At 37.3% G+C, this 12910-nt stretch overlaps 1 protein-coding gene across 1 annotated transcript; it reads left to right on the top strand.

Moving 5' to 3' along the window:
• Positions 1-1588: 1588 nt before the first annotated feature.
• LOC148781525 (protein neprosin-like) lies at positions 1589-12638 on the top strand. The gene is made up of 4 exons (XM_088869728.1): positions 1589-2053; positions 10262-10423; positions 11747-11800; positions 11887-12638. Exons 1-4 carry the CDS (start codon positions 1814-1816, stop codon positions 12079-12081), a joined length of 651 nt encoding a protein of 216 aa, XP_088725854.1. The 5' UTR covers positions 1589-1813; the 3' UTR covers positions 12082-12638.
• Positions 12639-12910: the final 272 nt, after the last annotated feature.

Below are 12910 nucleotides of genomic sequence, written 5' to 3'. Positions count from 1 at the left end.
TTGGGCATCATAAAAATTTTTCCTAGTGAATTTTTGAGGTGCGCCTTTAAATGATTGTTTAGAGCCTCACTCTCATAATCGTTTTCCTTACAAAAGTCTGCCCAAGTTTGACGATCTCCTCATAATGCCCCCAATTGAGAAGTCTGTCTCATCCATTACCCCAAAGCACTTTTTTTTCCCCCAAGTTTGACGATCTCCTCATAATGCCCCCAATTGAAAAGTCTGTCTCACCCATTAACCCAAAACACTTTTTTGTTTTTTGCACTGATCCTAGTGTACATTTCACGTATATTTATGATGAAAATGCCCCTGGTTAATGTCTCTCAGAAAAGTGAAAATAAACATTCATATTTCCCTCTCTTTCCCATTTTTTCTCTCTCTAAGCCCATATTCCATTCAGATTCATCTCTATCTTTCTCTGAGTAAAAAAACAAATAGGTTCGTTTGTTCCTTTCTCTAAAAATGTGAATAGGTTTGTTAGTTTCTCTCTCGAAAGCCCTCTACAAGCATGAATGGTTTGTTGGTTTCTCTCTCTTTCCCATTTTTTCTCTCTATCCCTTATGTTTCTGAAGAGAGAACATTTTTTCTCTCTCTATCCCTTATGTTTCTGAAGAGAGAAACTAACCTACTTACATTTTTATAGAGAGATATGAATATGAATGAGAATGTAGGCCTAGAGAGAAAAAAAGGAGAGAGAGAGACAGAGAGAGATGGGTATTTTCATCATAATAAAACTAAAAAATAACCCTGGGGTAAGTGAAAAAAAATATGTTGGGTCAATGGGCGAGGGAGAGTTTTCAACGGGGGACTTTATAAGGAGAATATCCAACCTAGGGGTATTTTAATAAAGACAATCTCCAAAGAATTGTTTGTAATGTGTCTCTTGGCATAATATAAACCTTCTTTCAGAGGCCTGATAAGTTTTTGTTGAAGTGCCTCTCTCACTTTCTCTCCTGGTGAAAAAACCAGTAGATGTGTGGAATTGCGTAACTTTGAAGAGAAGACTATACATGTTGTGGAGAGAGAGTAGTCCATTACCTATTTCTTTCGAATTTGGGGTATATAGAGAGATAGCCTTTGCTATCACGACCGGACCGGATTGGTTAGTCGAACTAGTTTGATAGCTTGTTCTTTGGGTAGTTTAGTAGTAGAACACATATTTAATCCAAAATTAGTTAAAAAGAATGTGGCTTTCCCAATATAGGAATCAAACTTTGAGAAATTGGATTGATTTAACAAGGTTGAATAAATTCCTTTTATAATATATGTTAAGTCAATCTAACTAATCAAAACTAGCTTTTGACAAGCAAACGCCGCACATTTGTTTTAACTAATTTCAATTAAATCTAATTTTTTCTTTGGGCTAAACTAGTTCAACTAGTCCAATGGTTACCATACAATTGCCACTAAATCTGAGAATACATGAATTCATGTAAATAACCCTCTAAAATAGATGGCAAAGGACTAATTGGGAGGTGTTGAAGCCCCAAAAAGAACTACTTTTGAGGTGTTTAAGCCACATAAAGGCTCCAATTACTCACTTCACACTAAAAAACAGTCCTGAAACAATGCTCTTCTTCAACTACCCTGAAATTAATATGGACAAAGGCATATTTGAGTTCCAAACCAAATAAAATTAAGACCAGAAAGGGTTCGGAGATAACAATTTATAACTTTTTGTACTTCAATACCAAAAAAGTGGTTTTGATATCGGCTAATGACAAATGTCGTGTTTGAGAGGAACACTCTCATTCTTACGCATGGAACACACACTTGTATATTTTGATTTCAATTCTCCATTCTGATAAAATAGATGGGACCTAGCTGGTATCCGAATGAGGCATCAAATGAGCCTAAGATTTCAAGCAAGGAAAGGGTCGTGAGCTCTCGAGTATGGAATAAATTCGAAGAGTGCCCAGAAGGAACAATTCCAATATACAGAAGTCAAAGAAATGACAATGTCGTCCCTGAATTTGTTAGGGCTTTTGGGGAGAAAAGCACTGAAGGAATTCCTTTTCCTAAGAAAGAAAAATATGGAGATCAAAATGCTGAGGTAAAATACATAAATATGTCCATAGTTCGTTTGTTTGTTTATTTATTTATTTTTGTTTCCCGTCATAGAATGCATAGTAGGAAAACTTTTAATGGTCCTTGATTAAAAGTAACGAAAAATAAAAGTTATTCTATTCCTACCAAGAATGCCATTTAGTTGAAGGAAAGGGCAAAATTTTCAATGGAATTCATATGCTATTCATAAGGAAAATTGTTCCATATTGCGGGGATTGCATTTTTACAATTTGCGGTCCCCGATGTATAAAGCATCCATTGTAGAGATGGATGCAAATAGGTGGTCCGTCTAAAATAATTGAAACTAGTGGTCTAAATGTTTTCCTAATGGAATTATTATATTTAATTTTCAATTTTTTGTCACATTCTTGATCTGTTAAAGATGAGATGTCCGTAAAAATTAGGTTAAAAAATCCGTCTCAAAAATAGATTTTTATGAGGTGACTCATTTCTATATGGACTCATAAAGACCTTGTCCTTAGAGCTATATTTGGCAAGCTCTAGTACATGCAACCAACATTTTATGTTAGTTGTCCTTTAGTTGAAAAGTTTTTTAAATTGTAAGTACAATAACCCTCCCACAATATTTAATAATTAGTTATTCCATCAGGCAGTTAGATTTTAGACGAGCTCATAACTACTTTGACCTCTTACTTTTTAATTCCTTAATATTACTATTATGGTTTAATTTCCTCAAAAAATTATTAATAAAATTACAACAATAAAATTAAACATCATCCTCATCCTCATTCAGGCCTTGTCCCACCAATATGGGGTTGCCTATGTGAATCTTATTCCGTCATTTTACTTTATCAAAGGCTATACTATCAGTAGGATCATTTGTCAACATATATTTTCTCTCTACTTCCATGTATATCCTTTTGGGCATTCTCATTGCTCTTTTAGAGCCTTCCACCTGAACCGAATCACACCTCTTAACTGGTTGCTGCATTGGGTCAACATTGCACATGGCTAGGCCACTTAAGTCTTCTTTCCCTTGTCTTATCACCTATTAAAACCACAACTAAATTCCCTTGGGTGTATTAATTCCTAATTCTATCATTTTTTATTTTGCTACTTATCCAACTCAATATCCTTATCTAAACTAATCTCAACCTATGGATATGTTGTTTCTTAACAACTTAACATTCTATCCCATAAAGCATCGGTGATCTTATAGCTATCCTATAAAACTTATTCTTCAGTTTCATTGGTATATGTGATAATCACATAAAACTCTAGATCCACATCTCCACTTCGACTACCCAGCTCTAATTCTATACACGACATCTTTCTCATCTCCATTCTCTTGGATTATTTATCCAAGATATTGAAAAATTGTATTTCATATATTATGTCTTCATTTAACTAATTTTAAGATTTTTATATTCTAGAATATCCCTCAAAGTCCTATTTTTGCATTGACACCGCCCCTTAGTCTCATCTATCAAAACTATGTCATCCACGAATAGCATGCATCACAGTAACTCATCTTATAGGTGCCTAGTTAACTTGTCTATAACCAAGACAAAGAGATGTGAAATAAAAAAAATTACGTTATAAAATTTATTGTTACAGGTGACTCCTCAAAGCAAGGCTGGTCAATTTTGTAATTCGGCACCACTTAAAGTCACCCAATTTTAAAGACATGAAGACTCCTACTTGTTCCAATTCTAAACTTAGAAAAAAAATTTCTAATGTAAAATATATATAAGATTCAGAACTCTGAAAAAGCAGGTATATTTTGGCCATTTGGCTAAAAGGCCCAAATCACAACAATGTCTTCAGTTGTTTAGGTCAAAAACCCAAAAGATAGATTTTGTTCGGGTTTCGAACCCCTCTTCCTGGTTTTTTCTTTTTTTTTGACAAATTTTAATATTTTTATTAATGCTATGAAAACGTAATTACATTATTAGAGATAACAAGAGAAAATCAAAAGGCACCCCCCTGGGCATGGCTATCCGCCACTGAGTTTGCCTCGCAGTAAACATGAGTGAAAGAGACCGTAATGATAGAAGACAAATCCATGATCCTTAACCAGAGAGGTCTTAACTTCCAAGGAATAAGTTGTTCCTTATTACACCACTTCATCACATTAAGAGAATCCCCTTCTATCCAACATGTATGGCCACAGTTTCTCTCTCTAAAAATTTTCATTCCTTGATAGAGCACACTCAGTTCAGTAAAATTTGCAGTTGCACACCCTATCGGCCCAACATAGGAAAAGAGAGTATTACCATTAGAATCTCTTAAAATGCCACCAATACCTGCTATTCTTGGATTACCAAGAGAACTTCCATTAAAGTTGAGTTTCAACGTACCCGTAAGAGGAGCCATCCATAAACTTTTTGGTCTACACTTAATGGCACCCATATGAAAAAGGTTATTGAGGTTAGCAAATACATCAATCTTAGTCACGCCCCACCCTACTTTTGACGCTGAAAGCCACGACTATATTGATAGCTTAAAAGAATGAATCATACAATCCAGATATAGAGAAACTCCTTCAAAGGTCCTCCTGTTTTTCTCTTTACAAACTTCTCAAAAGATAACTCCTTTAACAATCTTCCATAGAGTTTTACCTACCTTCGGTAGATGTGGTAATGAGAGTTAAGAAACAACACCCTCCACCGTCAATGGCCGAGCCAGACTAATATTGACCATCCCAAATAACCAGTACAAATTTGGGCTGTGAAAGGGCAATGTAAGAAGAGATGCGTACCAGATTCACCATCAGCTTTACACAGCAAACAAACATATGGTAGAATCTTACCCCTTTTTATCAGGTTGTCAATTGTTAAAACCTTATTCATAGCAGCCAACCAAAAAAAAACTTGCACTTTATGAGGTATGGTCCATTTTCAAATTTACACAACTTGAGGGCAAGACCATCTCCATCGATCATGAAAGAGAAGATTGTAGCAAGATTTTAATCATGAAGATACAATCACTCTCAATCTCCAACACCATTTGATCCGCCGCATTTGGCGAAATATAGATCGTTTTTAGTAATTCCATCAATGCACACCATTGAGCGAAGAGTATGTTGTTTAGACTCGCATACGGCAATGGGATATTCCAAGATAAAAAGTCACCTCTTCTTTCCACCATCTCATAGATCTTAATGTTGGGTCTCAAAATAACCTCAAATAATTATGGGAAGAGAGACTAAAGGGGATACCCCAACCATTTATGATGCCAAAAAGAGATTTGGTTACAACACCCTACCCATCTAAAATAACCAGTGATCATAGGTCTGTAAAAAACGATATTTCTCTACATCTGGGAAGTATCCCTCCTCCTACATTCTCCAAGCTAGACTTCTGATCTACCCAACCCATACTTAGCAAAGAGGACTTGGGACCACAACTGGTCTTTTAAGTAGAGACTCCTCCACCACCACTTACACAAATGAGCTTGATTAACCAATCTAATGCTTCTAATACCTAGACCCCCTTCCTTCTTGGTTGTACACACCCCATCCCACCTTAAAAGATTGCATTTCTGCTGATCACTACTGGTGTCGCACAAGAAATCCCTCATCATTTTCGCAATATTTTTAGCAACAGAAGCAGGCATATTAATAAGCGACATCTGCTAAACCAGTAGGTTTGCCAAGAAAGATCTTAAAAGAGTCACCCTTCCCCCAAGAGATAGGTACTAGGGTTTCCACAGATCTAATTTACATTGAACTCTCTCAAACACTCTATCCCAAACTGCTATGAGAGCCTACAATCAGAAATTGGTAATCCAAGGTACAAAATGGGGAAGGAACCCACCTTACAACCCATCAGACTGGCCAAAGTCGTAGTGAAAGCCTTAGGGCAATTGATACCAACCAGGGAGAATTTATGGAAATTCACTTTAAAGCAATGGTAACTTCAGACATTTCCAAAAATAAAGCAATGTTCTTAATGTGTAGGGGATTCGCATCATAGAAAATAATAGTGTCATTAGCATATTGTAAATGGGAGATAATCATAATCGAATTAGCAATAAAAAACCCCAAAAAATGTCCCATCCGTTCCACACTGTTGAACATCAAACTAAAGCATTCAGCATAAATGGTAAATAGAAAGGGAGAGAGAGGATCCCCTTGACGAAGGCTTCTAGATGCTTGAAAAAAACCAATCGGGCTACCCTTGAAAAGAACTGAGAAAAGGGCAGAAGAAAGACAATTAAACATCTAGCTCCTCCACCAGTCACCAAACCCCATGACTTTCAAAATTTCTAACAAAATCTCCCATTCCACATGATCATAAGCTTTTTTCATGTCCAATTTAAGCAGAATACCAGGCTTCTTACTAAGGACCCTCGAGTGGATACACTCTTATGCAATGAGAACACTATCCATAATCTGATGGTCCTTGATAAAAGCAGATTGGGTATTGTAGATAAGGGAAGGTAATACACTTTCAAATGCTTTGCCAACACTTTGCAATAATTCCAGTAACTCACCTTTAACCAAATTCCAAAGTTTATGAAAAAAACCTTGAGGGAAACCATCCGAACCTAGAGTTCTATCCCCTGGCAAAGAAAAAACCGCCTTGCATAATTCTTCCATTGAAATATCCCTTTCCAAAAAATTATTTGATTCTTCTGAGAGGACTTTAAAGGGGACTCTATTAAAGGATGGTAAGAGAGTGACTTCTTTGGTAAAAGCCTTCTTAAAGTGATTAATAACAGCCCATTGGATAGCATCCGCATCATCAAAAGCAACCCCTAGGATAGACAGACCGGAGGTGTCATTTTGTCTTCTTCTAGCACTAGCAATAGCATGGAAAAATTTAGTGTTAAGGTCCCCTTTCGTTAGCCACTTCGATCTGGACCTTTGTCTCTAATATACTTTCTCTGATCTCCTAAGATCCTCCAACTCTTTAATTTTCACGCCCCTCTCCAAAACCAAATGCTCTGACAATACACCATTTGTTTGAACATTAGAATCTAGCAACTCTGTCTTAACAAGTACACCATCTATCTTGGCCTTAATATCAAACTTATTTACTTTCTTCCAATCGATCAAGTTATGTTTGATATTCTAAAGCTTTTTAGGTAACTGAAAATCCAAGGTGCCCTGCACTATAGTATTGGCCCAAGTCCCTTTTATAAAATCAACAACCTCTTTCTCCATCAGCCACCCAACATCCAACCAAAATGGTGTCGGCCCACCATTCAAACCACCAAAGTCAGTAATAAAGGGCAATGGTCTGAGAAAACCCTGGGTAAAGCTTTGACCAAAGCAAGGGGGAACTCTTCCAACCACTCGGGCAAAACCAAAAATCTATCTAATTTAGACAAAGCTAAATTAGTGATGCTATTGTTGGACCAAGTAAACTTGGAGCCAATGATAGAGAGATCTACCAATGAATTATTTTAAAAAAACTTATTGAACATCCTCATCGAAGAATTAATAGTTGTGCCAGCTAGACATTCATCAGGCCACCGAATCAAATTAAAGTCTCCACCAATAACCACAGGGTAAGGACACAACTAAATTACCGAATGTATAAATCATTTAGAAAAGATTCTTTTAATGAAGGCACACAGAGCCCATAAACATTCAAAAAACAAGGGAGGCCAATTTTTTTGCCAGTAAAACCCAAAAGTAAAAAATAGGCCTTGAAAACAACTTAGAAATTAATCAGAAGCAAGGGATCCCAGAGGACCCATAAACCCCGTGAACTGCCAGTGGCATCAATTCCATAAAAAGTAACTGCACCAGAACCCCACACCTCCCGAGCCCCAGAGACATTGGGACTTGGGAGCTTAGTTTCTTGCAACAGTAATATTACCAGATTAAATTTAGAAACCAGAAACCTGATGTCCCTTTTCTTATTTGGATGTCCCAAAACCCTAACGTTCAAAGAAATAAAATTAATTGAAAGGCAAGATTAACGTTAGAGGAGGAACCTGCTCCATTAAGATCACTATCAAACAACAAAGCTTCATTGAAATCCTCCTCTCCAGACGAAGATGAAGAAGTATCCATGATCATCGCGGCGGGCTCACGAATCACTACAGAGTTTCCTTTTGAAACTTGCACCCTCGAGTTTCCTCATGCCTGGATTTTAGCAGAGGACTGCACCCCTTTCCTCGTCTCCTTGACTTTCTTTCCAAAATCACATTCTTTGTCTCTTGTAGGCATTTTGAAAATATTGGGAAAGTCCCAATAATCTTTAGGGAGCTTTACACTAACCATATCTCTCGCAACAACTATTCACGACCTCCGGCGCTCCTTAATCTTTTCCATAACCACACATAGAGGAACATTTTCCATTCCCATATCCTCTATTTGCTTATTAACCATAGAAGCCTCTATCACGGACCTTTATTCCATCTTGGCCACACCTTCTGACTTACAGAGACTAGTTGACGACAAGGACTGGGATCGTTCCCCTCCACCTTCTTGAACTCCACAGGAGGCAATCAACGACACCCCCTCAAATTCTCAGTAGGAATAGATTCCGAAGGGCAGAGAACATCCGACACTACCATAGCAAGTGGCACAGGAGCCTCCACCTCTTCATCATCAACTAAACAGGGGGCTATCAATACGGGAACTATCGGAGCTTCAATGGTGAAAGGTTGAGAATTTGCAGGCATGTCGACTTCATCTAAAACCATGATCTCGGGGTTGTCAATCAACAGCAGATCAAACCTGAACCTAGAGACACTGGATTCCTTCATCATTGCCTTACTAATAGGAAGATGATACATGATCCTTCTACAGAAGTCGCTTGTAGAAGGCGAAGGTACCACAATACGAGTAAGCACCACCACGATGGAGAAACCTTCCTATTTTGTAGCGAGAAGACAGGTTCGGACAAGGAAGGCTTCCGAAAGGCTTGGTCCATCAATAGAAAGGACGCCACGTTGGCTGAGAGATCATTCTCGAAGATCTTGAGGCCCGACGAGTCTTCCTTGGGACACGGAGCCACCACCTCTCCCATTTTATCAGCGTACTTGGGGGTTTTGGATGTGCCTGCCGGACTACCTAACTTCCCTATAGTGAACCTAGTCCTATCCATAATGAGTGCATCCAACCGGGATCCACCGCTTGGTGATCTTAGGAGGTTTAAATTTTTTTAAATTCCTGGAGTTATTCCTAACTTTCCTCCATTAACGGTTACGTGTAGCGTTATCGATGGAAAAAATTTCTGCCACCTCTGTCGACTTTTTCGGCTGTGGGGAATGCTCAGGTTCTGTAGAAACCACAACAAAGTCCTTGAGAAATCATCGCAAAGGTATGCCCCCAAATCATCAGTGATTAAGATCAGAATGAGACTCGCGCTAATACAGAGAAAAATCTTCCTTGGGAAGAGCACTCTTAGGAACCTGCCAACCTTAACACGAACATTGGGCTCAAGAAAGAGCCCCAATCCAGATCAAGAAAATCCCCAAAATGGCTAACCAATTATTTAATGATGACCAGATTCCGGCCAGACAGAGGCAAACCCCCTAGTTTCAACTAAACTGACTCCAGCGCAATAACGGAAGAGTGGTCCGACGGCTTCTAGTGATCTAGAGTTAATAGGCTCCCTCTAATTCTGCAATATCTGTGAGACAAAGCTCTTGGAACTTCATCCTAGGATCGTAATTTGAAGACAGCTTAATTGGGACCAATGGACTTCACATCCGGAGGATAGGACATGCCCCATCTTCTCTGAGCCCAATCCGACAGACCAAAGAGATCAGCAACGGGGGATGAAAAAGAACCAGCGACTAATAGGTCAGACTTAATATCAATCTGACTCCAAGCGTCCCTATCCACCACAACCACAGAGGAAAAGAAAGGCATCGGGAGAACAAAAACTCGAGGATCCATTCACCAAACAACCACCCAAAGCTGTTCTCCAATCCATTTCATCTGGATGCTATTTAAGCACAAATTTAAGCACAATGTTTTGTTCCCAACGGGTCAGTTCTAGGTCCAAAACCTGAACTTGAATACTATTTAGGTCTCGGTCCGAGTCTAGTTGGACCTAACCCGTTGCCACCCCTAACTTCCACTCTTGTTTTTTTCTACCAAAATGAATTAGGCACGTGTCTAATGATTTCATAGCAATAAACACGGTATTATTAAATTCGTTGATTCATTGACAAGAGATGGTTCGACTTTTTTTTAATGACATTTCCCCTATATTCAAGTTTCTTCTTTACTTATTTGATTCTAAGCTTCTTTGTGCATGATTAGTATGCTGGAATGTACGTGAAAGATAAATATTTTTATGGAGCATCACAACGTTGCGGCGTTTGGAACCCTCAACTTGAAGTCCAGACGGAGTACAGTGCGGCCGCGACTTGGCTCGTCAATAACGTAGGCAGTGAGACAAATGTGGTTGGAGCAGGATGGATAGTATGTTGCCTTTTTCTTTTTTTCTTTTTCCTTTTTCGTCGATTACTCAGTTTAATAAAAATAGCATAGTTCATGAACCTGGTATGACTTTTAGATCAAGTTCACTTTCGCCATGCTTTGCTAGCTTAATAAAATTTACCGGCAAACAACACCGACAAAATTTATTGCATCTAAGAGCAAAATAAAAATCGTGAAGGAAATCAAAAGAAAAATGAATAAAACACGCGGATATAAGTATTCCGGCACGAGTCCATAAGCAAAACACCACCCTCTACACAATCAAAAAAAATCAACTCTTTTTATTCATCAAATTCCATCTCCGTTTTACAATAACGTTCTTCTTTTTATAAAAGGATTCTATACTACACCAAAGAATCATCCTTCCTTAAAAAAAATGTCAAGGTTTATCTCTTATAAAAAACCAACCTTTCTAAAAAATAAAAAAAAGATAACTCATTTATCCCTCCTAAAAAGAAATGACCTCACGCCAATTTTATTTTCATCTTAACGTCAAGCCCAATATTTAAGCCTCATATTTAGGAGGCAAATCCATCTAAAACCACCCCCGCCTAAACATATAACTATTACCAAGCCCTCCTAATAGTAACGTACGTTCATTCTCCCTAATAGATAACTACTCCAAAAAAAACAAAAAAGATGACACTCACTTGTATCCACGTAAATCCAAATCCCAGCTCCTTTTGTTTGCACCCACATAACTCCAACACAAAACGTAATAACCTTTGCATAAGATCAAAACTCACTCTGTTTTGCACCCATATAACACCAACACAAAACCTCATAACCTTTGCATAATATCAAAACCTAATCTATTCAACAGGCTCTATCCCTCATAATTGAAAACGACGACCAACTCTTGCAAATATAAACACGGACTCATAAAAATTAGACTTATCAAAACTTATTCCAAAAATTTTATTTTTAATAATTAGCCCTAATAAATAAAATAAAAATTCCACCAAACTCTAAAAATAAAATTAACAAAAATAAAATTAAAATTTTTAGCTACCATATGCCTGAGATGGCAACCAAAATAAAAATGAATTGCATAAGAAACAAGAACCCATTGTCAAAACAAATATGTTTAGACCGAAATAGATGATAATTTACTGTACAAATGGATGGGAAACTTACGATAATGCTTCGGGTTTCGAAAGAGTTTTTACTCAGAGAACTTTATATATTCTTAATAGATTTTGAAAGGCTTATGTCTATTACTCGTAAACATGTCTTTATATTTACGAGATATTCATCTTTATTTGTAAGAACTTGGTTTGAGTTTGACAGTTTATACACTTATAGGTGAAACCATCTCTCTTTGGGGACAACCGGACCCGCCTCTTTGTATCTTGGAATGTAAGTTTCATATTACTTGATCTTCGACTGTTTGTACTGTTGTTGATGTATATGAGGCTAATCGGCTGATTATTCGTGTGTATCAGAAAGTAGCAGGTTCTCAGTTCACTGGGTGCTACAACCTTTTCTGTCCAGGTTTTATTCAAACAACCTCAGAGGTAGTCCTGGGGGGTTTTCTCACACCTATTTCAGTTATAGGTGGAAAACTGCATGAATTGCGCTACAACATTGTCAAGGTAATATACAACAAACAAAAATCCCAAAGCTCCATCGCATTTTAAAAGTATTTTCTTTATTCCATCCGCACATTTAACACCTTCTAGTTCACAAACTAAAAGCTTGGGCTGTGGAACATATTTCTGGTTTTTTTTCTGATAATTTTGTCGATTCTGGAATTGACAAATGGCTTTCTATACAAAGCCAGCTATTCTATGATATCCACCATCCAGCCTCTTTTCGACACGATAATGAGTCGTAGTTCGGTCAAATATTTGAGAACTACACCTCATCTCCAACGCCCATCAAGTATTGGATGTCCTATGGTGTTTGCTATAGCATTTAAAGCCTGTGTATTATGATCAGTATGCCATGTCCTCCGCCACGGTACTTGCCCCTGGCCAAGGTGAGTTACTTGATAAAAGACCAAAAAGCCTTTATAAATGAAAAAATACAGAAATGTTTTTGAAAAAATATAAAAAAGCAGCAAAAGTAAAATAAACAAATAACAACTTTAAAAATGTAAAGTAATCTCTAGAACATAGAGACAAATACAGATTTCGAAAAGGGTGGTTGAGGCCCTAAACAATCAAAGTAAGGTGCACCTTTAAATTATATCGTAATATATTGTTTTGATACAAGAAATCGTTGTGATAGCCCGAAAATTTAGTTTCATCTATTATTATAAAATTTTAAAATTAAAAATTAGTGTATATTGTGCTGATCTATGAACATTTGAAAAATCTTGAAAATTGACAGTCTAGATGATACATTACAAGATGCACTATTTCCAAGACTTGAAATTTATTTTTTCTCATATCCATACATCTTGAGGTCAAGATGATCAACTTAAGATTTTTTACATTGAAACAACCTCTTCTAGTGAATTTTTTG

Source organism: Amborella trichopoda, chromosome 6 (assembly GCF_054954075.1).
Source record: "Amborella trichopoda isolate Santa Cruz 75 chromosome 6, AtrichopodaSantaCruz75HAP2 v2.0, whole genome shotgun sequence".
NCBI classification, from domain to species: domain Eukaryota; kingdom Viridiplantae; phylum Streptophyta; class Magnoliopsida; order Amborellales; family Amborellaceae; genus Amborella; species Amborella trichopoda.
This window is presented reverse-complemented; position numbering and strand designations above follow the sequence as displayed.

Excerpts from the sequence above, each read along its gene's own strand:
- LOC148781525 (XM_088869728.1), top strand. The coding sequence starts at position 1,814 with ATGGGACCTAGCTGGTATCCGAATGAGGCATCAAATGAGCCTAAGATT. Across the intron at positions 2,054-10,261 it reads ATGGAGATCAAAATGCTGAG|TATGCTGGAATGTACGTGAA; the intron begins GTAAAATACATA and ends GTGCATGATTAG. Across the intron at positions 11,801-11,886 it reads GCCTCTTTGTATCTTGGAAT|AAAGTAGCAGGTTCTCAGTT; the intron begins GTAAGTTTCATA and ends CGTGTGTATCAG.